The sequence below is a fragment of the Adelges cooleyi genome, unplaced genomic scaffold (assembly GCF_023614345.1).
Source record: "Adelges cooleyi isolate 19-005CV unplaced genomic scaffold, UGA_ACOO_1.1 ACOO_flye_CR_arks_rails_tigmint_CR_PRNA_574, whole genome shotgun sequence".
Lineage (NCBI taxonomy): Eukaryota > Metazoa > Arthropoda > Insecta > Hemiptera > Adelgidae > Adelges > Adelges cooleyi.
In genome coordinates, this window is record NW_026096268.1 from 16,026,899 (window position 1) to 16,054,290 (window position 27,392).

A 27,392-nucleotide genomic window follows, 5' to 3' on the forward strand; every position below is an offset into this window, starting at 1 on the left:
CGTTTAAAACCCAAAATGATGTAAGTCACATTGACGTTAATAATTAGATAAAAACAAGATTTATATAAAACTCTGGTGTTGTGCTGCCATCTGGCGGTAGAGGTTACTTTCGATAAATTTAATTTTTAACATGTGCCTACATTAATCGACTCGACATTTAGGAAAATGTGACTTACATCACTTTTGTTTTAATCCTTCTTATTTGTTGGATTAGGTGGAAATGGTTCCAATGGACCAAACGACGCAATAGGTCAGTATAGACTATGTATAGCTACTACTAACCGTTTACATAATTGTTACTAAACTAAAGGTAGTACAGCTATTGGTTTTTAGGCATTTGTCTAAAATTGAAAATATGTATTGACTATTTTTTTAACGTTTAAAACAGTATTTTCTCGGTTTTTCATAAATTAATAGATTCTATATAGATTAAAATTTATAGATTAATATATTGTTCGAATTGAACAATATACCATAGTTATGCCTTTAAGGTATCTAATCAAATTACACATTGCGTTTTACTTGACATTCGTTCTGTGAATTATAGTTTCATACATATTAGCTTTGATAACTAATTTTGTTCTAATTTGGTCACCGCACAAGCTGTGCAAATGTATCCAAAAGGTAGGTATCGCCTAGTCACGACACTACATTTTATAGCTTATTTTTCTCCTTATAAAATATAACTTCCAAAACTTCCATGTTTGTTGTCCGGTCTATCTGCTACTAATTAAATTATATATTATAACGATCAAAATTGAATAATTCAACGCAATGTACTCTTTTTTCACACATTTATATAAGCCACTATCAATATATTATTTTACTGTTGCCTAATTTTAGTCTATATATTCGGACCCACTAGGACATAAAACAAACTTAGTTACAACTATGAATTAAATTCACGTTATACATTTTACTTCATTTTGTTTTTTTTTTTTGTGACATTAACGTGTATAATTGAAATAACGCATTATAATATATTGGATAATATTATACATGTTATTTGTGTATGCTTAAACTTATGTATGTGGCTAACAATTAATATTGATACACAATTTATGTTTATATTAGACTCAGAAAACGTAGCACATCCACAAGGTAAGCTAAAACGATAAATTATTAAAGACAAATCATACTTAGTTTCAGACATAAATTATACACATTTTAGCTTCAATGCAGAGCTATTACTATGTTAATTATTCCAAATAATGCTTATTATTCAGTTGATATTTTTTCACTTTCTATTGTGTCACTTAAAAATTAATCACCAATATTTTCATTTGTATACCTAATTTGTTGAAGTAGGTGGAAATGTTAAGTATAATCCGTTCATGGACCCAAGTGGTAAGTACACGGTCTAGAGTTAGTAGTTACCCTACTCTATACATTAATCGATACTAATTTAAGAGTAAAACTTATTACGTTTTTTGGTTAACATTAAAAAAAAAAATATTATTTTGGGTTCTTGATATTAATTTCTTAGATATTGTTATCAATAGCTTAATACAAATATTATAGTTTCTCGGTACCGAGTGGGAAAGAGTACTAAGGAATTTTTAAGGAGTATGTTGGAGTATGATAGTGGAGGGATTATCACACACACACTTATATAAGCTACTATGAATCTATTATATTCTTGCCTAATTTTTGTCTGTATATTTAGATGAACTAGGATATCCACAAGGTAAGTTACAGCTATGAGTTAAATTCAGGTTATAAAATTTACTAATAAATTGATTTTAATCCATAGTTAATACTTCTACCTGTTTTATTAAATATTTAATACTATATGATATTTAGAAGTTGATTACTAGTATAAATTATACATAATGTATTCTTCGCATACTAGTACATATCTATGCTAATATAAATTTATGTTGATATTTAATTAAATTTTTTATATTTAGCTACTCCAAGTGCTCAAAATTTTCCAGGTAAGTAACAGCTAACAATTTAATATACTTTAAAATTTATGTGGAGCACGAGAATATATTGTTTTTTTACAATGATAGGTTCACATAGGAGCTGCAACCATCATTGCACTTATAAATTTATATTAATACAATAGTTGTCTTTTATATTTCTAGTCCCTTCGGGTGCACCTTATTCTCAAGGTAAATATCATCTAAGGGTCTGAGATTTTTTTACAAATTCATATCGTTTTATTTTAGAGTGATTTTTATAACACTCAGTTATAACAATGAAGGCTACGAAATTAACAATGAACTTGAGTTATTTTAAGTTGTATACTTGAATGCATTAAACACATTTTTCTCACACACTTATTTATATGAGTAAGAATTTATATTGATACCTATTTTTGTTCTTTAGGTTTAGATACTCTAAATACTTTAGCTACTCCAAGTGTGACAAATTTACAACGTATGTTAAACTTAAATAATTTAATACATTTTACATAGTTTTTATATAATCCTCGCATATATATATCTATGCTGATATATATTTATACTGATATCTAATTTTATTCTTTATATTTAGCTACTTCAAATGCACAAAATGTCCCAGGTATGTAAAAGCCAACAATTGAATTTATTAAAACTATTTTAACATATATTTTTATATATAATTTGTTCAAGTAGGTGGAAATGTTAAATATAATCCATTCATGGACCCAAGTGGTAAGTACACGGTCTAGAGTTAGTAGTTACCCTACTCTATACATAAATTGATACTAATCTAAGAGTAAAACATATTACGTTTTTTGGTTAACATTAAAAAAAAATCATTATTTCAGATTCTTGATACTTATTTCTTAGATATTGTTATCACTAGCCTAATAAAGTCATTATAGTTTCTCGGTCCAGATAGGAGTGTGGAGGAGTACTAAGTGATTGTAGAGGAGTATTATGGAAGTAAATTAATAGAGATAGTGTATTAGATATAAGATATTTTCTTGAATTTGTAATTTTGATTTAACTAGATGGATTTCAGAATGAATAGACTTAAGTGAGGCATAATAATATTCTTTTAAGTGTTATCATCCATACTATTTTTCCCTTCGAGACCTGAAGAAGCGTTTGATTTAGCTGGACGAGATCGAGACATTGTAAACATGAGATATTATTGGAATAATGAGATGGTAGGTAGTCATTTGAAAATGCAACAGTAACAAAAAAAGAACTAGATTGGCTGTTGAACGATACTGTTATGATTATAGTTTCTCGGTTAGTTGTTGGAAACTTTGAAGAGTTTTATCTTGCTTGACTTCAAGGTGTATAATTAAAATAACGCATTATAATACATTGACAAAACATTATTATTGGATTATATTATATATATTACTTGTGTATGCATAAACTTATGTATGTGGCTAACAATTAATATTGATACACAATTTATGTTTATATTAGACTCCATAAATGTAGCACATCCACAAGGTAAGCTAAAACGATAAATTATTAGAGACACGTTATACTTAGTTTCTAACATAAATTATACACATTTTAGCTTCGACGAGGAGCTATAACTATGTTAATTATTCAAAATAATGCTCATTTTTCAGTTGATATTTTTTCACTTTCTATTGTGTCACTTAAAAATTAATCAGCAGTACTTTGATTTGTATTATTTGTGCAAGTAGGTGAAAATGTTACGATTAATCCGTTCACGGGCGCAATTGGTTAGTACACACTCTAGAACTGGAGGTTAACCTACTCTATACATTAATTGATACTAAACTAAGAGTAAAACTTATTAGATTATGTAATAAGGTAAATGCATTTTCTAGATATTGTTTTCACTAGCTTAATAATAAAGGCATAGTTTCTCGGTCCGGATAAATTCTCGCCAATTTGCTTTTAAGAAGTTATATTGCCTTCTAAATGGCATTCTTATTGATTTTACTGCTGCTGCTACTTGTATCATAATATATTGGTCTATCCGTCTATGTTGAGATTTTTAAGTCTAGCTAACCCAGTCATGTGAACATTCAATTAGTCGATATTTTGAATTGTTTTGTTTTTGTCACTTAGTTTATTATTAAGTTTTGGGAAATTAGAAAAATTAAAAATTTCAAATAAGCAAAGAAAAGTAAACTCAATAATATCCACAAGTTAAGTTACAACTATGAATTAAATTCACGTTATACAGTTTACTTAATTTTGCTTCTAAATTAATTTTAGTCCATATTTAATACTTCTCCTTGTTTTATATTATGATTAAAAGTTGATTACTAGTATGAATTATACATAATATATTCCTCGCATACATGTCTATGCCAAATTTAAATTTATATTGATATCTAATTTTATTCTTTATAATAAGAAGTAACAGCAAACAATTAAATATATTTTAAGTTTTATGTGAATAAATTAGTTTTGGGTAAATTACAGGGCAACAAGTCTAACCGAATTATTATAATATACTAATAGAGATTTTTTTATTTATATTGTAAAAGCTGCACTACTATGAAAACCTATAAAAAATAATACCTCCTCAATCATTATTTTCCTAGTATAAATTTACATTAATACATATGTTTTGTTCTTATTTTCTAGACCCTCCAATTGCAACTATTTCAGAAGGTAAGTAGCATCTAAAAATTCTCATGTTGTTCCCAAATAAATACTATAGTTATGTTTTTGACATATTTTACGGATATACTTATTTAAGCGAGTATAAATTCGTATTGTTTTAAGAGATTTCTACATATAAATTGTTCATATTTCCTTACATACTTATCTTTGATAGTATAAATTTACATTATCACTTATTTTTGGTTTTACATGTTTCTAGTCGTTCCAAGTGGGCCAGTTCAAAATGCAACTTCACAAGGTAAGTAGCATCTAAACATTGTCATGTTGATTTTTCAAAATTAATTTGGGAAATATGGTGTAGACTTAAATGAATAATCATATTATTATTACTCAATTTCATAATCGTTAATATTATGCATTTTATTACAAAAAATATTTGTTTATAATTCAACATTAGCTAGCTAAATTGATAAAAAAACAATATTTTGGATCTGTATACATTGTTTTCTTCTTACTATTAATAAGTTGCAATTAAAGAATTCGTAAGAAAATAAATAAAAATAATGTAGATAGGTCTTTGACATATTTTACTGATATATGAGGCGCTCAGATTAACTGCACTTTTTTTTAAATTGCTAATTATAGCATGGTTGGATTAAAAAAGTCTATAATTTTCAGTGGTCAACATAAATAACTCCATAGTTGAGTTTTACACCACAAGTGTGCGCTAAGGAAATTGGCAATTGTACTTACATATATTGTTTCAAATAACTTTAACCGCCTGTCCTAAAAAATGTAATTTTATGGAGTTTGTCATCTGAGCGCGCCTCATATTTATGTATTCGAGTATAAATTCATATTGTTACCTTATTTTGTTCATTATATTTAGACCAACAAATTGTGGCACACACACCAGGTAAGTAACCAGATAAGAGTTTGAGATGGTTTTGTTTTTTAAATTAAGAACTTTCTTATATTTTTGTATCTAGAACCCCAAAAACCAATAAATGGTATAATTCAAAATTATTTTAATCGATAATTAATTTTTTTAACCATCTACGAATTCATATAGTTTTATTTTGAAGTGATTTTTATAACACTCAGTTATAACAATGTAGACCCCGAAATTAAAAATACACTTCAGTTATGGCCTTAAGTTGTACACTTGAGTGCATTAAACCAATTCTCTCGCCCACTTATTCATTCGAGTAAGAATCTATATTAATACCTATTTTTGTTCTTTAGGTTTAAATGATCTACTAGACATGGATTTGTCATTTCGCGATCGCGATGGTCAGTAAAATTCTAATGCCATTATGGCCATTGCAAATACAATAGCACAAACACGTTTTAACCATGAACTTTAATATATATTTTTTTCTTTGTACTTAGTCCCTCCAAGTGCACCAGACTCACAAGGTAAGTAACACGTTCTAAATTTTACTTAGTTTTCTTGCACAAATAAAATTAATTCAGCCCTTTGGGGTGTAATTTTTGCTGCATAATTATAAAATTAGTCTCGAGGGAACAAAGCCCTATACGTGCATCTATTAATATAACATGTAATAATAAAAGACAATCTTGGGCAACACCGCCGATAATATAAACTTGTATTAATGCATAGAAATGTTTTCTTTATATTTAGTCCCTCCAAATGCACCAAATTCACAAGGTAAGTAACAGCTTGTTTTAAATTTTACTTAGTTTTTTTTCACAAAAGAAATAAATTCAGCTTCTATCCGGAGTTGAGAAGATACTGTTTTTACATGATGTCTTTTAATGTTTGTAAAGTGCCTCTACGGTAATTTTAATTGAATTTGAGTAGAGTTTTATTTGATATTTGTATTGATTCATTGTATACCTACTCTTTGTGTAGGAATTAGAAGTAGACTAACGGTATGGTTAGAGTATACATTTATTTATTTTTTTTTTTTTGGAGTGTTACATGGACATATACGATTAACCAAAATATATTAGATACAAGTAAAGAGTTATTCATTTAATAGGTTTCATTGAGTTAACTATGAAAACACTTTTATATAAAAATTATACCTAATCGTCTTTTTTAGTATAATATCATATTACTTATTACATATTTTCTTTACACACTTATGTGTATGTTGTACAAATTCATTGTTACCTAATTTTGTTCTTATTTTTAGCTCCAACAAGTGTGCCAGAAACACAGGGTAAGCAACAACAGCTAATAATTGACGATCAAATAGTAATTTAACACAAGTTTGGGTTTTGAAAACCATATTCAATATCAGGGAAAAACTAATAACTCTTGTTTATATCCTAATTAGGTATATTTGTATATTTCCATTACAATTTTTAATTACTATTTTATATACTATTAAAAAATGATTATGGATAAGAAATGTAACGACTACACACATAATAATACACTTAATATAAAATATAATAATTAATAATAATAAACGAATAGTATAAGGCATAAGGTGCTCAATATTTTAGCGAATAAGCGCTATGATTAGTCATGTGTTCATTTATTGGGTTTAAGTCATAATCTAGAAGTTAATCATTTGTTTTACCTAAATAGTTGTACCTCGTTTTGTTCGTTACTTCAATCTCCGACTGTGTAAAAATAACGTTATACTATTAGACAATTTTATTTCTAACATTCAAATATATATGTTATATTTCTTGCGAGATTCCTCTTCAATAGGCAATGAAAAATTATAGCTCATTATTGGTTTTTAGGCAATCAATAAGAACCTGGACATGTGTACTTTTGTTTTGTTGAACTACCGTTTTGGGATATTTGTAAAATAAATAGTTATATCTCGTCTCTTCGTTTTCGGGTTGATTATTTGAAATAAAAAATATTACTATAGTCTATACTTAAAAGTATCTAATAAAATGGCATAGGTATTGTATTGATAAAATTTGATATCTTGAATGCGTTATACTTACTTTTCTCATAAACTTATGTATGTGAGCATAAATTCATATTAATACCTTATGATGTTCTTTATTTCTAGTCCAACCAAGTGTGGCAAATTCACAGAGTAAGTAACGGTACAATTAGCGATTACATATTTGATTATGCATTTCTCTTTGTGTAATACACAGTATCGACACTAAACAAAATATTAAATTTATTTTTTTTAATATGTGAAATTTGCACCGACATAACAATATGAAAACGTGTAAAATAAAGATATTTCTCAATAATTATTTTTCAAAATTTTGCAAAAAATGATTGATAACTTGAATACATTTTATATATTTTCAATTGTACACCTTCTTTTCTTCTTATGTATGATAATGGGTCTTATACAATTTGTAATTGTTTTGTTAAATGAATTTGATAATTATTTGTTTTTTTATATATTTTAGTCTCAGTTGTGCCATATGCACCGGGTAAGTAACAACCAACTGTTTATCACAGCAGATTCCTTCAAGTATATCTTGCGAATTATTCTTCTACTATTATAGTAACAGCCATATACTGTATTGATAACTAATTTTTTCCTTTTTATGTAGTCCCACAAGGTCAGGCATTAGGTCAAGGTAAGTAAAAACCAACAGTTAAATTTGTATTCCTCCTTCCCTTACATTTTTAGAAGGAATCTTCTATGAATAAACTAAATAAAGCTTGGGAGTAACCCCATTATATCCCATATTTTTTTACCATAATTTCTTCCCATCTATTACTTTGTTTCTCATATATCACAGCAAATTCCTTCAAGTATATCTTGTAAATTATCCTTCTATTACTATAGTAAAAGCCATACACATATATTGATAACTAATTTTTTTTTTATTTTGTAGTCCCACAAAGTCAGACATATGGACAAGGTAAGTAAAAACCAACAGTTAAATTTTTATTTCTCGGGTACCTGCATTTTTTAAGGAGTCTTAATATTTTTCGATCATAACTTCTTCCCATCATTACTTTGTTTACCATTTATCACAGCCAACATCTTCAAGTGTATCTTGTGATTTATCCTTCTATTTGTATAGCCAAATCCATACATATGTATTCAATATATTGATAGGGGCAATAGGTCAGTATAGACTAACCTTAATGACGTCATAATGCATTGATAAAAGTTAATAACTCGAATGCATTATATATATTTTCTTATCTACACACTTATGTGTAATTCGTTTTATAAAATGTATAACTGTTTTATCAAATGCATTTGATAATTATTTGTTTTCTTTATATTTAGTCCCAGCTGCGCCAAATGTACCGGGTAAGTATTAACTGAATATTTATCACAGGCAATTGCTTTGAGTGTATCTTGTGTATTTTTATAGCCAAATATACGTATATTGATAACTAATTTTGTTTTTTTTTTATATAGTCCCACATGTTCAGTCATATGGATTAGGTGAGTAACAAAGAACAGTTACATTTTTATTCCTTGTGTACCTATATCCTTCATTTACTTATTTTAAGGGGTCTTCTATGAATAAACTATCAAATATCACTTATATACTCTCCATTTTATAAATAATTCTTTATGAATTTACACTGATACTTAAAATTTTGTTTTTTAGGTTTAGTTCAACGGCCAAATGTACAAGGCAAGTAATAACTAATGATTTAAGCACTTTATGAAACTAAACTAGTAAATAGATTTTTGTGAAAATTACATTGTCTGTCGCGATGAAGATAACTACGGTCACTTCTTTTTAATGTCGCTTGTGTACCTATGTAATCTCATTTTACAAACGATTCTATATGAATTTTCATTGACACTTAAAATCAGATTAAAATATTAGTGTGCTTATATTTTGTAATATTAAAACTGCAATAATATCACTATGAAAACGTGTAAAAAATTGTATCCACTCAAATATCAGGTTAGGTAAAATGTGTTTGTATTCTTTTTAACACTTCCTCCTATTAATGTATTTACCTATTAATAACTGTCATAATGAGGGTCTGATTGAAATTTATCACTTGAATGCAAGTACAACAAAACAAAATTCACATTAATACTTAATTGTATTCTTTATATTTAGTCCCACAAATTCGGCCACGTCCACATGGTGGTAAGTAACAACTAACTATTACTGAATTTTATTTTTAATTAAATTTGTTTTGTAATGCACGTATGTATTATGTAATTAACTCACAAACTTAAACAAGTAACTATGAATTCACATTAACAGTTAATTTTATTTATTATATTTAGTCCCACAAAGTCACTCATCTCCTTGTAAGTAACAACTAGAAATTAACTACGTTTATAAGTAATACTCGATTATCATTTTTACATTTCGTAATACAACAAGGCAGTTCAGATGAATCAGAAGAATGTGTGCAACCTCGTAAGTAAAAACTAACAAATACATTTTTATAAATTATACCTACTAGGATTTTCATATAAAAAAATAACAATAGAAAATTAGTTGTATTCCTGTTTATCTATTATACACTTCACTCGGCTTCAACTGGTAATGCTGCTTTATAAAATTTTGATTTTGTAATAATTTGTAATAACTGTTTGTAAAATTGCTGTAAAATGATGCACCTCTTGTGAATAAGTAATCACATACTTACATTTAATTATATATAAATGAATTAATACCGAAAAATGTGTAATTATCTAACCATCCTAACATTTTGTGTATTATTATTCTTAGATGGTGTAAGAGGTTTGTTAAGAAAATTAAAAAGAGGTATGTTTTTATCATCAACTCATGCTTTATTTCAATTCCTCCAACTGGGGAATTCCCGGTGTTTGATTGTTTACATTGGTTTATTTATGTGTGCACAATGATCTATTTGATGTTTGACTAAATCCTTTAAATTATGGAAGAATTCATTTTGTTCGCACTATTTAAGTGACAATATCAAAAAATTCCCCCCAAAAAAAAAGAACCCATTAATCTTGGATTGCACTTTTTGTTTTGAATTTTTTTGAAAACGTTTTATAGTAAAAAAATCTCAACTGTAATAATCTTTATTAATTATCAATATATTTTTAATACCTAATTATGCTACAACATATCACTGTTTTATACACAGGTTAGACGTGATAAAATCCTTGATACGTTTTGTACACATACATAAAGTTATGTGCACAATAACTTGTTTGCACTAAAATTGTATGGTACTATTAAATTTAACGCATAAAGTTTGCTTAATAATTTTCACTTTTCATGTTTGTATAGGATTGAAGGGTTTCAACTGTATTCGACCTCACCATCATTCTCATTGTGACCTTCACTGTTCTTCTGAATGTGACGTTGAATGTGTTCCTGACTGTGCTACTGAATGTGGTCCGGATTGTGCTGCTGAATGTGGTCCTGACTGTGTTGCTGAATGTGGTCCTGACTGTGCTACTGAATATCATTCTTCTGGATCAGATAGTCATGATCATGGTCATGCTGGTAGTCATGATAGTAGTCACGATGGTAGTCACGATGATAGTCACGATGGAGGTCAGGAGCATCATCTTGGACTTCATGAACACAATCATGGAGCTCATGAAGTAGTTGATCACGAAGCAATATTTATTCCGGACACCAGATATAATCCAAAATTAAATATAAGGGAAATATTGAAACCTACATTAAAAATATGGGTTCCTTATGACGAGAATACTGCTGATTGTAAAAATGACGGTAATCATCAGGACGTTTACTGGGATAAAGAATGTGGTACATTGATTGTAGATGACCATACTGCCGGACATCATCATTGAACACACACATATGACGTATACCAGGTGATTAATTTAATGCAAGACAATTGTCTTATAGGAAAATAATAATTACCATTTTATAGCTTTTTTTCTTTTTGAAAAGTTTTTATTTATGATATTTGTCAACTATTTGAATTTACATTATTTCATCTAAGAAACCTAAACTAATATACTGGCGATATTTGAGCAAGATAACGTTATTCTAAAAAAGTTAGGTAGTTGGGTTAGGTTAGGTTTATATATATTTATTTTTTATTATTACATTCCCTTGTGTGACATACATATAAATTGTACTTGTTTTAATAATAAAAACATTATGAAAACAATTTATATTTGAGCTACGAATATAACAACGTTTTTTTTTTAAATTACATAATGGATTCAAAGGCGTCATAACAATATCCAGTTTATTTTAAATACAGAACACTTGTCATTAAATTGTGTATACTTTTCCACTAACCACATTATATTTTCATTAAATCACAATAAACGTATTCTCTTGCAAATTTAAAACGTGTTAATTCATATTGGCCATACCCATTTGTGTACACTTAGTAAAAATTGATTTGTCATTAAAGATAAATTGACTGGAGGAATTAAAATATTATCATATGATGTTGTGATTGGATGAGCACGCTTTGAGTGCTGTGTTTGCGACAATAAGATGTCAATGGAATAACTGAGGTGTATCAAACATATCCATAACACTATGACCGTCAAAACGTCAGTAATCATAAAGTGTATGAAACACTAGTCGACTTAAACTTGAAAGAGCAAGCCAGTGTGTTGAATCACTGATAAGTTTGCATGAAAAAATTATTCTAAAAGACTGGTTGCACACCACGTTATTCAATATAATGTTTTAAAAATGACATATTGAAGAATTAATAGAATTTTCGATACTTTACATCATGTATAACTTATCGTTTTACATTTTCTTGAACTGATTAAATGGGAAAAAAATCATTAGTAAGTTCTATTTCCATACATAAAGTTTAGTAAATTATGTTCACTGTAATTTTGTTTGCACTATTGTGTGGTACATTCAAATTTAATATTAACTAAGTATGATTGTCTATTTTCATTGTACTTTAAAGTAATATAGTGTTCAAATGTTTTTTTTTTCAAAAATATGTGGGCTATCATCATCATCATTGTTCTCATGAATCTCATAGTTCTCGTGAAGCTGGTATTTCTCATGGCCATCATCATAATTGTATTGGTCATGAACTAATTGTTATTCCCACAGCAAATGGAATCCTGTGTTTCAACTATTGGTTGATTGGGAACCTTGTTTAAATTATTGGGCTGATGCTAACGTCACCCTACCCTAACTTACATGTATGTTATATATACCAGCTGATTAATTAATTAATGGAAGACATTTATTTTATGGGAAAACAATATTACAATTTTTATAACTTTTTTGAACGTTTTTATTTATGTTATTTGTAGCCTATTTAAATTTACCTTATTTTAATTTTTTGTTATCATGATCGCTATTAACTTTTGAATCTCAAATTTTAACGTGTAAATTATAATATTTTATCATATTTTTCACACTTTTAAAAATAATGTGTTCAATTTGACTATGGTTTGTCGGTCCTAAAACAATATTAAAATTGACCTACTAGATCACTAATCCCATTCGATCAAAATCAAAAATACACCTCCTGCGTGGTTGATCGTCTGTCACATTTCGCTGATAGTATTAGATTTGACAAGTCACACTTTGTAAGTCACTATTTGTAATTTTTTGGGTCCCCTATTTCTTAGTCATCTTTTCGCACCTGTATATTAGGTATTTCGGTTTATCACAAGGTTTGATTCACAACAAATACTTGAAACATTTGAAATTTTAAGCAACAATTATTAGTTTTAACGTTAACCGAATTTGTTTACTTTGTCAAACAAGTGTACAACAACAACAACCCAACCATATGTGTCACACTATGTTAGAACTATTTTTATTGATTCGCTAAACTATGTATGTGTAATGTTCAAACTAAGTGTTCTCTGTATGTTGTTACGTTGTCTATTGTCTAACTTAACGGGATTTTTCAGAATAAAAAAATAATCATTCGCTCATATTATTACAAGATGAAAAAATTCACTATTTTTTTTATCTCTGCCGTCATCGTGGAAATATCATTGGGTAATTATTGTTTGTTTACAATACTTCATTTAATATAGTTTGATTATTTAAAATTATCTATATACTACCTACAGCTGTTGTGGCTAAGGTATTTCAATTAGCTGACATGTTATCATAGTATAGCATGTTAAATATAGGTAACATAGATAAACAACACATATGGAACGGTTGGAAGCTCTTTTTGTAGTTTTTCTGTCAACAAGGTTTAGAATGGACTTCAAACAAATGCTTGTCGGTTGGTCACATATGTTTTGTTCTGTCTTTAGCTATGCCACACGTTTCCACCACCCTAAATCCACAATAAAATATTCGTGTTGTATGCGTTTCCTATCATAACATGGGCATTGTTTATCTATAGTATATTTAATAAAATAAAATAAAGTTAAAAGAAGTTAAATACAGCTGAACGCATATTACATAAGTTCCTCACAAACTTAAGTATGCGATTATGAATTTTTATTGATACCTAACTATTCTGTTATTCATGTTTAGTCACACAAGGTATGCCAATCGCAGGTAATTAACAATTTTGTATGCGACTATGATACCGTACTGTTCATATTGATACCTAAATTTATTTTTATAATTAGGCGTGGGTGTTAATTCATATGAGTATAATCCTTCTCTTGGTAAGTATCAAACAACAATAATTATAGACACATTACAAATTGTTTTTTTAGATATCCGCGACAGTGCGAGGTTATTTGTTTCATTATCTGGGCTTTTGCACCACAATTGCAGCGGCGCCAGCAAGTCTAAACTTATAAAACATATAGTTACATTATACGTGCCCCGTTCCAACTCTTTAGCAGTAAATATAATTATGGGTTTTTTGGATATCTAAATTAGCACCGGCCTATGTTGTCTATGAAGAAATTGCCCTCTCATCTATGGTCACTATGCTAAAGCTTGATTGTAATCATTCTACTAGAATAGCAGATGCCTTGATCTTTTGGATCATGTTATAGACATAGATTTTCTACATAAATTCATTGAGTGAGATTTTTGTTTTTCTCATAATTATGACAGTTTACTCTATGTTACTGTTTGTCATCAATAAATAGCCGGATGAATCATTTTTTAAACGGCGTAACGTATATAGCTTAGATTACTTTAAATCTTTGAATAATTCTTTCAAGCTATCGTTTAAGAGATGCATAAGTTTCTTTTAGGATGAGCATGCTCACTTTTCATTCTCTTAGCATTTCTAATATTATGCTAGTATGAATTCATATGGATAACTAATTTATTTTGCTGTTTATTTTGAATTCCACAAGGTGGTGTTTCATATCAACCAATTGTTCCATATCAACAAGGTGGGTCATATTCACCTGATAAGTAACCACTTTAAACTAAATGCTCGTTAAAAATGTTTTTGATTTTACATTAATTATTTAAAAAATCAACTATTTAACTATTTTGATGACATATTATACTATATATACTATGAAAAAATATTTCTCAGTAATTATTTTTTCCATTTTTTCCATACAACTTTAATATTAGCAAACAATCGTTTGATTTATATTTAGTCCCAGTTGCGCCAAATGCACAAGGTAAGTAGGTATCAAATAACTATTTATCACAGGCAATTATTTCAAGTATATCTTGTGAATTTGTATAGCTAAATTCTTATACCTATATTCATAGCTAATGTTGTTCTTTTTATTTAGTCCCACCAGGTCAGGGATTTGGACAAGGTAAGTAACCATTAACGGTTACATTTGTATTCCTCCGGTACCTACATTCTTCATTTAAATCTCTTAAGGAATCTTTTATCAATAAACTGTATAAGGCTGGGGAGTTACTCCATTCTTTTCCTTTATCACAGCCAAAGCCATTAAGTATATCTTGTGAATTATCCTTCTATTATTATAATCGATGCCATTTACATATTATATTGATAACTAATTTATTTTGCTGTTTATTTTGAATTCCACAAGGTGGTGTTTCATATCAACAAATTGTTCCATATCAACAAGGTGGGTCATATCCACCTGATAAGTAACAACTTTAAATAAAATGCTCGTTAAAAATGTTTTTAGTTTACATAAATTATTTAAAAATCAACTATTTATCTATTTTTATGACATATTATAATGATCAAATTTGATTCATCCAATGCCTTATATTATATATAATATGAAAACGTGTAAAAAAAAATATTTCTCAATAACAATTTTTTTTACAAACCATTATACCAGCTTTAATATTAGCAAACAATCATTTGATTTGTATAATTTGTTAAATAGGCGGTGCTTCGATTGAATCGAGTGGGGCAATAGGTCAGTATAGACTAACCTTAATGACATAAAGCATATTTTCTTTTCTACACACTCATATGTAATGTGTTTTATCAAATGAATTTGATAATTTTTGGTTTTCTTTATATTTAGTCCCAGTTGCGCCAAATGCACAAGGTAAGTATCAACTAACTATTTATCACAGGCAATTCTTTCAAGTATATCTTGTGAATTTCTATAGCCAAATTCATATACCTATAATGATGACTAATGTTTTTTTTTTAATCCCACCAGGTCAGGGTTTTGGACAAGGTAAGTACATTTTTATACCTTTCGGTACCTACATCCTTCCTATAAATTTCTTAAGGAATCTTTTATCAATAAACTGTATAAGGCTGGGGAGTTACTCCATTCTTTTCCTTTATCACAGCCAAAGCCATTAAGTATATCTTCATATAACTATAACTTCTGTATCCTTCTATATTTATAGCCTATGATAAATGAACTCATATTGATACCATATTATGTGCCATATTATTTATCACAGGCAATTCTTTCAAGTATATCTTGTGAATTTCTATAGCAAAATTCATATACCTATATTGATAACTAATGTTGTTCTTTTTATTTAGTCCCACCAGGTCAGGGATTTGGACAAGGTAAGTACATTTCTATACCTCCGGTACCTACATTCTTCATTTAAATCTCTTAAGGAATCTTTTATATAAGACTGGGAAGTTAACTCATTTTTCTCCATTGTGAATTTATGTAACCTAATTCATATATGTATATTGATAACTAATAGTGTTCTTTTTATGTAGTGCCACAAGGTCAAACATATGGACAAGGTAAGTAACAATTAATAGTTAAATGTTTATTCCTTCTGTACCTACATCTATTTTTTACATATTTTAAGGAATCCTCTATGAATAAACCAAAGATAGCTGGGGAGTTGCGCCATTGTCTTCCTTATTTTTCGATCATATCTTCTTCCCATCTATCATTTTGTTTCCCATTTATCACAGCCAAATCCTTCATGTATATTTTGTGAGCTATCCTTTTATTTGTATGGTCAAAAATAAATAACTTATATTGATAAATGTTTTTTTGAATTTATATTTTTTCGCGCAATATTTTTCACATGAACAAGGTAAGGAACAACTAATAGTTATAGGCTAATATATTTCAATTCGTTTTTTATATACCTACTTTTGGTTAATTATCTGAAGTTAACCACAGAGGTATTAACTATAATAGTCTTGGCTTTAATAAATCGAATTAAATGAAGCATTGTATAGATAGAATTTGATTATTTATGTATAATATTATTCTTACTTTCTTCACATACTTAAATTATATGAATGCGAATCATATTCATTCCTTATTTTTTTCTTAACGTTTAGGTTTACAAAATATGTCATCATATTATCCACAACAAGGTAAGTATTGTCTAACAATTAAAGTTCGTTATACCATTTGGGTGATCCGTTTTCACCGGCTAAGTAACAACTATGAATTAAATGAACGTTAAAATTTGTTTTTGCTTCTACATTGATTACCAATATCTAATACTTTTATGTTCTACTGATTTGTATCAAAGCATTTTACATGAGATTTTGTATGAATTATAATTGATCCACATATTAGCTTCGATGAGAAACTGAGAATGTAAATTGTTATTACAATGTTGTGCTTTTGTTTTATGTGACTTGAAAATATTTTCACAAAAATAATTTTAATCAATATTTCCTACATATTTAAAAAAAAATTACTAGGTATGTGTTTTTTTTATGTCAATTGTATAATAAAATGAAATATTAAATTGTAGAACTATTTATTCCAAAAACTCTATCAATTATTTTATTATACAGAACCTTATTATCATTGCCTACGCAAAGCTCATTAAAAAAAATTCATATGCGACCCTCTTTTAAGTAGAACTTTTATTACAATGGGGGAAAACTTAAATGGAGTAATGTATAGCTAAAATTAGGTTATATAAATTTATTATACTTATTTTCTTCACTCACATAATATGTATGCGTCTATGAAATCATATTCATTGATTTTACGTTTAGGTGGTGCATCAAATTTGTCATCATATCCAACACAAGGTATGTAATATCTAGCAATAATTGACAAGATATAAAATTTCACTGGTTTTTTTAAAATTTATTTTGTATAGTAGTTTAAATTGTAGAATTTTTTTATTATTAAATTAAATTGTTTTTTTTTAAATAAATTTGTATTTAATTTTTTCAATAATTTACTTATTATTTTTGGGGTTTACAAATATTCATATCTAGTTTTTAAGTAGATTCATTAAATGCCTTTAATTATACATTTTCTTCATACATTTAAATGTATTCGAATGTGAATTCATATTTATCAATAATTTTGTTCTTTTTTTTTTTGTAGGACTAACTATGCCATTATATCAATCACAAGGTAAAGTATCACCGACTAAAATTAACAAATATTAATAGTTGTTTGAAAATAATTAGTTATTTGAAATTTGATTAATTTAATTTATTACAATTCTTTTTTCACACACTCACATAATATGTATGCAACTATGCAATCAAATTAATTTTGATAATCTCTATTATCAATAAAATGATATCTGTATTACTTTACAAAGACAAATTGAGTTTTCTTAATTATTGCCTATACAAAACTCCTTAAAAACAAACCGCATGCAATCCTCTTAAGTAGAACTTTTATTACAATGGAGAAAAACTTTGATGGGTTACTAAACTTTTATGGAGTACTGTGTAGATACAATTTGATTGTATACATTTATTATATTTCTTTTCTACACTCACTTATATAATATGTATGCGACTATGAACTTTATTCCTTATTTTGTTCTTAATGTTTAGGTGGTGTATCAAACATGTCACCATTTTCACAAAAAGGTAATTATCATCTAGCAATAACTGGCAAGATATAAAATTTCACTGTTTTTTTTTTAAATAATGTTGTTTTTCCTCGTTCTACCTCGTTTTTATTCGTTTCTTTGATTTCATATTGAATATTTAAAAATTAACTGTTTATGTAATTTAAAGGCATATTGTATTGATAAAAGTCGATTCATTAAATGTCTTATATTATATATTTTCCTCACACATTTATCTACTCGAGTACAAACTCATATTTATAAATAATTTTGTTCCTTTTTTTTTTGTAGCACAAATTATGTCATTATATCCTTCACAAGGTAAGTATCAAGTGAAATTAACAAATAATAATTGTTTGAAAATAATTAGCTATTTGAAGTGTAGGTACTATTAATTTTTTTTTCACATACTTACATTTATTAATATGTATGCGATTATGAAATCATATTGATTGCTTATTTTGTTCATTACGTTTAGGTGGTGCATCTAACATGTCACCATTTCCACAACAAGGTAAGTATCATCTAGCAATTAAAGTTACGTTACATCATGTTACTTTAAAGTATCTAATTTCATAACATAATGTACAATTAGAAGTTAATAAACGTGAATACATAATACATTTTCCCACTTATTATGTATGGGGCTATGAATTAATTTTGTCAAAGATGTATACCTATATTAATAACTAATTTTGTATTTTGTATGTAGGCCAACAAATTCAAGCATACGGACAAAGTAAGTAACAACTAAAAATTAAAGACTCGTTATACATAATAATTCGTTTTTTATATACATACTTTTGGTTGATTATCTGAAATTAACTGTATCAATATTATTATAATACATATTTTCTTTACACACTTACTTAATATGCTAGTATAAATTCATATCGAACACTAGTATTGTTCTTTATATTTAGTCATACACAATTCGCCTCGTGGAAAAAGTACATGAGACACAACTAACAGTTACATTTAGTTCCCCTAGTATATTTTTCCCTTACATCTATGTAGTAATAGTATAGGGCATCTTCTATGGAAAAATTAATAAAGCTGGTTGTAAATTACACCCTTGTCTCACTACTTATTCGATCTTACTTTATTTTTATTCCTAACTTTGTTCCTCTTATTCCAGAGCTACTTTATTCAAGTATAACTTCTGTATCCTTCTATATTTATAGCCTATGCTAAATGAACTCATTTTGATACCATATTATTTATCACAGGCAATTATTTCAAGTATATCTTGTGAATTTGTATAGCCAAATTCTTATACCTATATTGATAACTAATGTTGTTCTTTTTATTTAGTCCCACCAGGTCAGGGATTTGGACAAGGTAAGTACATTTTTATACCTCCGGTACCTACATTCTTCATTTAAATATCTTAAGGAATCTTTTATCAATAAACTATATAAGGCTGGGGAGTTACTCCATTCTTTTCCTTTATCACAGCCGAAGCCATTAGGTATATCTTGTGAATTATCCTTCTATTATTATAATCGAGCCCATTTACATATTATATTAATAACTAATATATTATGCTCTTTATTTTTAATTCCACAAGGTGGTGTCTCATATCAACAAATTGTTCCATATCAACAAGGTGGGTCATATCCACCTGATAAGTAACCACTTTAAATAAAATGCTCGTTAAAAATGTTTTAAGTTAACATAAACTATTTAAAAATAAACTATTTATCTATTTTAATGACATATTATAATGATCAAATTTAATTCATCCAATGCATTATATTATATATACTATGAAAACGTGTAAAAAAAATATTTCTCAATAATTATTTTTTTTACAAACCATTATACCACTTTAATATTAGCAAACAATCATTTGATTTGTATAATTTGTTAAATAGGCGGTGCTTCGATTGAATCGAGTGGGGCAATAGGTCAGTATAGACTAACCTTAATGACATAAAGCATATTTTCTTTTCTACACACTCATATGTAATGTGTTTTATCAAATGAATTTGATAATTTTTGGTTTTCTTTATATTTAGTCCCAGTTGCGCCAAATGCACAAGGTAAGTATCAACTAACTATTTATCACAGGCAATTTCTTCAAGTATATCTTGTGAATTTTTATAGCAAAATTCATATACTTATACTGATAACTAATGTTGTTAGCTAATGTTGTTCTTTTTATGTAGTCCCACAAGGTCAGGGATTTGGACAAAGTAAGTAAAAACTAACGGTTACATTTGTAGTGCTCCGGTACCTACATCCTTCCTATAAATCTCTTAAGGAATCTTTTATCAATAAACTGTATTGTATGGCCGAAGCCATTAAGTATATCTTGTAAATTATCCTTCTATTATTATAGTCAACGCCATTTACATATTATATCAATAACTGATTTTGTTCTTTTTAAGTAATTCCACAAGGTCAGGCATATGGACAAGGTAAGTAACAACTAACAGTTAAATTTTTATTCCTCTTGTACCTACATCCATCAAGTATAACTTGTGTATCCTTTTATCTTTATAGTATATGCTAAATGAACTCATGTTGATACCTTATTATGTTGTTTATATATTTAGGCCAACAAATTTTGCCGAATGGACAAGGTAAATAACAATTAACAGTTGAAGTCATGTCATACATTTTTCATAGTTTTTACAACGATTTTAATCGATACTTGACATTTGTAACGTATACAGATTTGCATTGAAGGCTATGAAGTTAATAACTTGATTGCCTTATATATTTTCCTACTTACTACGTATGAGACTATGATTTATTCTGACTTCCAATTTTTTTTTTAGTGTCACAAATCGCGCCATTTTGTCAACAAGGTCCGCCTATTTATCCACAACAACGTAAGTATCATTTCACAATAAATTACTCGTTGTACAATTTTTCTTGATTTTTTTTATGAATTGTATATACAAGTTTCAGTTATAGAATCGTTTTATTTACTCTAGAAAGTTAAAATATTTTATATAATGGAACATTTTTAAGATAACTTGTTGCTAAATTATATAGTAAAAATCTGGATAGCTTTTAAAAAATTAACAGATACTAATAATTGTTTGAAAATAATGAGTTATTTGAAAATTCTAATTATTTTGTTAAATCATTGTTTATTTTCATAGGTACATAATTTGATGTACTTTTTTAAGTATGACCTTATAATTATCTGTTTTTTATTTTATATTTGTACGCGGAAATTAATAGTATAGTTTTTTTAGTTATAGATTTTGCGCTAGTTACTTGAATGCAAGACATTAAAGCCTGACATAATTAGGCCCGACTAGGCTTTTAAGTTGATTACTCGAATGCCTAATACATATTGTTCTCACACATTTACATATTATGTATGTAAAAACCCACATTGACACCTAATTTCGTTCTTTATATTTAGCCCCAAACAGCATGCCGCGTAAACAACGTAAGTTCTTGTGGCTTTTAAGTTGATTACTTGAATGCCTAATACATATTGTTATCACACATTTACATATGTATATAAAAATTAAAAACCCATATTGACGTCTAATTTTGTTTTTTATATTTAGCCCCAAATAGCATGCCACATGAACAACGTAAGTACTTATGGCTTTTAAGTTGATCACTTGAATGCTTAATACATATTTTTCTCACACATTTACATATGTATGTAAGAACTCATCATTTTTTTTTTCAGTAATCAACCCTGAGGTTGGTTTTACAGCATTCTTCCACGTTCCCTCCACTCTTCTCTATTATTGGCCTGTCTTATTAGTTTCCTGTAGGTTCTCAGTCCGGCATCTTTAATAGTTTTGTTGATTATCGTTGTTCTAGGGCGTCCTCTGCCTCTCCTGCCTTCTATTTGTCCTTCCTATATTCAATTAGTCTCCAACGTCTTTATTTGATTGATCTTAATAATCCTAGACACCCGAGACCCTGATTCATTTTGAAATGTGAAGAAACCCTTTAATACGTTTTTTATACATGCATAAAGTTATGTGCACAATAATTTGTTTGCGCTATTATAATTATTGTGTGTTATATTCAAATTTAACACTAATAAAGTTTGATTAATAATTTTTACCGTACTTAAGATTTTCAGAATGTTCAAATTACTTTACCTGTTTGTATAGGGGTCGACATAGAAATTGAATGTGAATATTCTTCTTCTGAATCGGATGATAGTGATGAGGAACATCATGGACATTTAATTCCAGACACCAGATATGATCCACATTTAAAGATAAGGGAAATATATAACCCTAACTTAAAACTATGGGTTCCTTATAACAAGAAAAATTTGGCTGATTGCCAAAAAGGCGGTGATCAAGAGAAAGTTTACTGGGATGCCAAATGTAATAAAGTGATTGTAAATGACCATACTGCCACATCTCATCATTGAATACATACATATATATACACCAGGTGATTAATTTTATGCAATACATTAATTTTATCGGAAAATAATTACAATTTTATAGATAAACACAATTCTACTTACGTAAATAAATCAAAAAAATATCTTAAGCTCTTTCCCCTGAAAGGGGTAGAAAAGTTTTCTTAAGTAGATCTTAGCAGAGAGAGTTTTAGAGTTTACGGTCTGAACATAGAAAATATAGAATCCGATTTATCCGGCTATAACCATTCAAGTTTTAATAAATTTTTTTTATATAATTTTCTTAAAAATATGTAGCCGAATATTTGTTTTATTAAGTTTTTATATAAACATATATATATTTATTTATTATTACATTTTTACATTTATTATGTAACATAAATCTAAATTTTACTTTTATAATAATAAAATCATAATAATAATAACAAACGAATAATAATGGGTTATTTTCAAATTACAGAATGGATTCAAAGGCGTCATAACAATATCCAGTTTATTTTAAATACAGAACACTTGTCATTAAATTGTGTATACTTTTCCACTAACCTCATTATATTTTCATTAAATCACAATAAACTTACTTTTTTGCAAATTTAAAATGTTTTGATTCTTATTGGTCATATCCATTTGTGTACTCTTAATAAAAAATGATTTGTCGTCAAAGATAAATTGACTGGAGGAATTAAAATATTATAATATGATGTTGTGATTGGCTGAACACGCATTGAGTGCTGTGTTTGCGACAATAAGATGCCAATGGAATAACTGAGGTGTATCGAACATATCCATAACACTATGACCGTCAAAATGTCAGTAATCTTAAAGCGTATGAAACACTAGTCGACTTAAATTTGAAAAAGCAAGCCGATGTGTTTAATCACTGTTAAGTTTGTCTGAAAAAATTATTTTAAAAGATTGTTTACACACCGCGTTATTTAATATGAGTGTTTGAACTAAATATTATAATTTCATGAGTGGTTTTGTTTTAAATTAAATAAAAATATTTATTATATGATAAGGATATTTTGGCGAAAAGTAGCCTCATGTATTTAAAGGATGATTCATGATTGTATTAAGATTTGTTATGAAAGAAAACAATTCTTAGTATTACGGGAATTAAAAAAATTGTTTTTGAAAATATAAATGATTGTATCAAGGCATGATAAATAAAAATGTTATTGGTATACCAAAATGTAGTAAATGATTTGTAAGTATATGGGATTATTGTGAATTAGTTAGAATAACACATAAAAGTATATAAATTAATATAGTTAAAAATATTATATTGATTATATAAGGTTTTTAAAATGACATATTAAAGAATAAATAGAACTTTCGATACTTTACATCATGTATAACGTATTGTTTCACATTTTTTTTTTAACTGGTTAAATGTATAAAAAAAAACAATTTATAAGTTTCATTTCCATGTATAAAGTTTAGTAAATTATGTTCACTATGATTTGTTTGCACTATTGTACATTTAAATGCAATTCTAAGTTTGATATTAACTATTTTCATTGTACTAAAGTATACAATGTTAGTGCTCTAATCAGAAGCAATTTTAGGTATATTCAAATCGGATATTTCGGTGTGGCTTTTGTCAAATGTGTAATTTAACATCACCATTATTATGAATTAAAAAAAAAAGAAAAATCCTAATGAAATTGAATAAATAGATTTCATTGCCATCTTTTTATTTTATTTTTTTAAACAACCTTTTTTGGAGACGCTAATGCGCGTTTCTAGAATTTGCACATCAAGTTTTTATTCAATTTATGAAAATATGTGAATTCGGATAAGTATTTAAAATTCGCTTATTGCTGACAATATGTTTGGTTCTTCTTGCAAGTTTTTTAGTACCACATTATGAACTACATATTTTTTTTGCAAATATTCAAATTATTATTATAGGTACTTAATATATTGTCAATAACAGTACTTTGAAGAATACAATTTTAACTCTTTTTGTGTGTCTCGCGTAACACTCAGGTGTTTTTTTTTATTCAACAGATGTTAACAATCTTTTGCGTTATATTAAAAAAAACATTGTTATTTAGGTCGAACAACACTTGCTAAAATAATGTGTATAATGTTCATTTAAAGTTTTTTCTTCAGTTATTAGGTTTTTTATTGTAAAACCAAACGGTGTTCGACAGAGTTGGAAACAAGATGGAAAAATTTAATATTTTTTTTCTAGCTATCACCATGATGGAAATATCAATAGGTAACACGTGTTTGTAACTTTATTTAACGTTTCTTAATTTTCAAGTTGTTTATTCGGAAATTAACTATATAATTACCATAGTTATGATTTTATGGTACCTAATAATGTCTTAATATTGTTTGAATGAAACTCATCACATGAATGCATTTCATCGATAAAAGTTGATTAATTGGATGCCATATCTAATTGTGATCTTTAAATTTAGTAACTCTACATAATAAATCACGCTACTTTAATATTTGTTTTGTACGATTTAAAAGGTTTCAAACCGTTGTGGTGTAAGTCACATGAACCTTCATTAAATAAAAACAAGGTTTTTGTTAAAACTCTGGTATTGTGCTGCCATCTGGTGGTCGAGTTATGAATTACTTCAACCGACCTTTCGATAAAATATTATGTACTTTTTAAGATATGTCTACACTACTTCTCAAATCAACTTTTAGGAAAATGTGACTTCCACCACTTTGGTTTTAACCCTTCTTAATGGTTGGATCCATTTATGACACCTCCGCCTTTGTTTCAAAAGTTGCTATAAGTCCCTATGAGATATTGAGTGGCTCATGATAAAATAATCACCCTGTACATAAAATTGTCTATGCATAAAATTATGTATGTGGCTAACAATTCATATTGATACACGATTTTCTTTTTTTATATTAGGCCCACAATATGTAGCATATCCACAAGTTATTTAAAAATGATAAATTATAAAAGGCAATTTGTACGCTTAGTTTCTAACATAAATTATACATATTTTAGATTCAAAGCGGAGCTATTACTAAGTTAATTAATCAAACAAATCTTATTACTGAGTAGATATTTTTTCACTTTCTATTGTGTCACTTAAAAGTTAATCAACAGTACTTTGATTTCTATTATTTGTTTATGTAGGTGGAAATGTTACGAATAATCCGTTCATGGACGCAAATGGTTAGTACACACTCTAGAACTAGAGGTTAACCTACTCTATACATTAATTGATACCAAACTAAGAGTAAAACTTATTAAATTATGTAATAAGGTAAATGCATTTCCTAGATATTGTTTTCACTAGCTTAATAATAAAGGCATAGTTTCTCGGTCCGGATAAATTCTCGCCAATTTGCTTTTAAGAAGTTATATTGCCTTCTAAATGGCACTCTTATTGATTTTACTGCTGCTGCTACTTGTATCATAATATACATTTACGTTGTTGTTCCAAAATAAATTAAATACTATAGTTATGCCTTTGACTTAATTTACTAATATAAATTAAAATTGTTACTTTGTTTCTGCTTTATGTTTAGACCAAATAAATGCGGCATATTCACAAGGTAAGTAACCAGATAAAGGTTTGAGACGGTTTTGTTTTAAGAGATTTCTCTCTTATTTTATTTTATTTTTTGAGATTTTCATGTCTTGGCTCTGGCACATAACCGAAAAAGCGTTACCAAAAAAGCGTAACGAAAAAAGCGTTACAAAAAAGCTTAACGAAAAAAGAGTTACCGCACGGAGATGGGGTTGGGAAATTAGCCGGTACATAACCGAAAAAAAGTGTTACCAAAAAAAGAGTAACGCTGTTATCTGATATAAGATAAGAGACAGGGGTGAGTGATAGGGGTGGGAGATAGGGGGTGAGTGCTAGGGGTGGGAGATAGTGGGTAGGGGATAGGGATAAGATATATCAGATATGAGATAAGATAAGATATGTTGTACGTTCAACGTTCAAAATAGAAATGAATAATACATTTAAAATAGTTTAATTCTCTATGTCAAGTTACTTTTGGCCAGATAATAAACACTACAATTTTAGCCAGAAACTTGATAGTACATAATTTTTTAATCTCCTTGGCTTATGCTGTAACTGGAAGCTCCATGTAATTTTTTTGACATTTTCATGTCTTAGCTCTGGCACATAACCGAAAAAAGCGTTACCATAAAAGCGTTACCAAAAGAGCGTTACCAAAATAGCGTAACGAAAAAAGCGAAAGGGTTGAAGATGAGGTGGGTATGGGAAAGGGGTGGAATTAGCTATGGCAAATAACCGAAAAAAAGCGTTACCAAAAGAGCGTTACGACACGAAGATGGGTTGGAGGTGGAAATAGGGGTAGGAGATAAGGGGTAGGGGTGGGATAGGGTTGGGGTTGGGGACAGGAGATAGGGGTGGGAGATAGAGGTGAGTGATAGGGGTAAGATATAGGAGATAAGAGATATGATGTACGTTCAACGTTCAAATTAGAACTAAATAATAAATTCAAAACAGTTTAATTCTCTATATATTAAACTATGTTAAGTTACTTTTGGCCAGATAATAAACACTACAATTTTAGCCAGAAAC

At 28.1% G+C, this 27,392-nt stretch overlaps 2 protein-coding genes and 3 long non-coding RNA genes across 5 annotated transcripts; all 5 read left to right on the plus strand.

The window, feature by feature from the left end:
* The first annotated feature begins 1,302 nt into the window (after positions 1-1,302).
* On the plus strand, positions 1,303-2,382 carry LOC126843629 (uncharacterized). Its single transcript, XR_007686454.1, has 4 exons — positions 1,303-1,347; positions 1,667-1,687; positions 1,911-1,937; positions 2,335-2,382. It is a non-coding gene; the product is annotated as an uncharacterized LOC126843629 (long non-coding RNA).
* Positions 2,383-5,388: 3,006 nt separating this feature from the next.
* LOC126843512 (uncharacterized) lies at positions 5,389-6,688 on the plus strand. The gene is made up of 5 exons (XR_007686431.1): positions 5,389-5,415; positions 5,745-5,792; positions 5,892-5,918; positions 6,145-6,171; positions 6,662-6,688. It is a non-coding gene; the product is annotated as an uncharacterized LOC126843512 (long non-coding RNA).
* A 1,102-nt stretch (positions 6,689-7,790) lies between these two features.
* On the plus strand, positions 7,791-11,341 carry LOC126843637 (uncharacterized). The gene is made up of 11 exons (XM_050581285.1): positions 7,791-7,794; positions 7,863-7,886; positions 8,010-8,036; positions 8,298-8,324; positions 8,702-8,725; positions 8,837-8,863; positions 9,501-9,530; positions 9,674-9,697; positions 9,774-9,809; positions 10,125-10,160; positions 10,656-11,341. The coding sequence occupies exons 1-11, from the start codon at positions 7,791-7,793 to the stop codon at positions 11,186-11,188; spliced, it is 792 nt and encodes a 263-aa protein (XP_050437242.1). The 3' UTR covers positions 11,189-11,341.
* A 2,499-nt stretch (positions 11,342-13,840) lies between these two features.
* LOC126843287 (uncharacterized) lies at positions 13,841-14,659 on the plus strand. The gene is made up of 3 exons (XR_007686402.1): positions 13,841-13,859; positions 13,934-13,972; positions 14,621-14,659. It is a non-coding gene; the product is annotated as an uncharacterized LOC126843287 (long non-coding RNA).
* Positions 14,660-14,890: 231 nt separating this feature from the next.
* Positions 14,891-23,414, plus strand: LOC126843638 (uncharacterized). Its single transcript, XM_050581286.1, has 24 exons — positions 14,891-14,899; positions 15,017-15,043; positions 15,740-15,763; positions 16,077-16,146; positions 16,219-16,245; positions 16,408-16,434; positions 16,990-17,025; positions 17,665-17,700; positions 18,005-18,034; positions 18,469-18,504; positions 18,777-18,806; positions 18,964-18,999; positions 19,198-19,224; positions 19,800-19,826; positions 20,056-20,094; positions 20,363-20,395; positions 20,657-20,683; positions 20,879-20,908; positions 21,047-21,073; positions 21,272-21,325; positions 21,871-21,897; positions 22,022-22,048; positions 22,586-22,877; positions 23,309-23,414. Exons 1-23 carry the CDS (start codon positions 14,891-14,893, stop codon positions 22,852-22,854), a joined length of 975 nt encoding a protein of 324 aa, XP_050437243.1. The 3' UTR covers positions 22,855-22,877; positions 23,309-23,414.
* Positions 23,415-27,392: the final 3,978 nt, after the last annotated feature.

Bases quoted from the DNA above. Each gene is read 5' to 3' on its own strand.
- LOC126843637 (XM_050581285.1), top strand. The intron at 7,887-8,009 runs GTAAGTAACAAC...CTTTTTATGTAG, and splicing joins AGTTGTGCCATATGCACCGG to TCCCACAAGGTCAGGCATTA. The intron at 9,698-9,773 runs GTAAGTAACAAC...TAATACAACAAG, and splicing joins ACAAAGTCACTCATCTCCTT to GCAGTTCAGATGAATCAGAA.
- LOC126843638 (XM_050581286.1), top strand. The intron at 20,095-20,362 runs GTGGGTCATATC...TTTGTTAAATAG, and splicing joins AATTGTTCCATATCAACAAG to GCGGTGCTTCGATTGAATCG. The intron at 22,049-22,585 runs GTAAGTACTTAT...CTGTTTGTATAG, and splicing joins TAGCATGCCACATGAACAAC to GGGTCGACATAGAAATTGAA.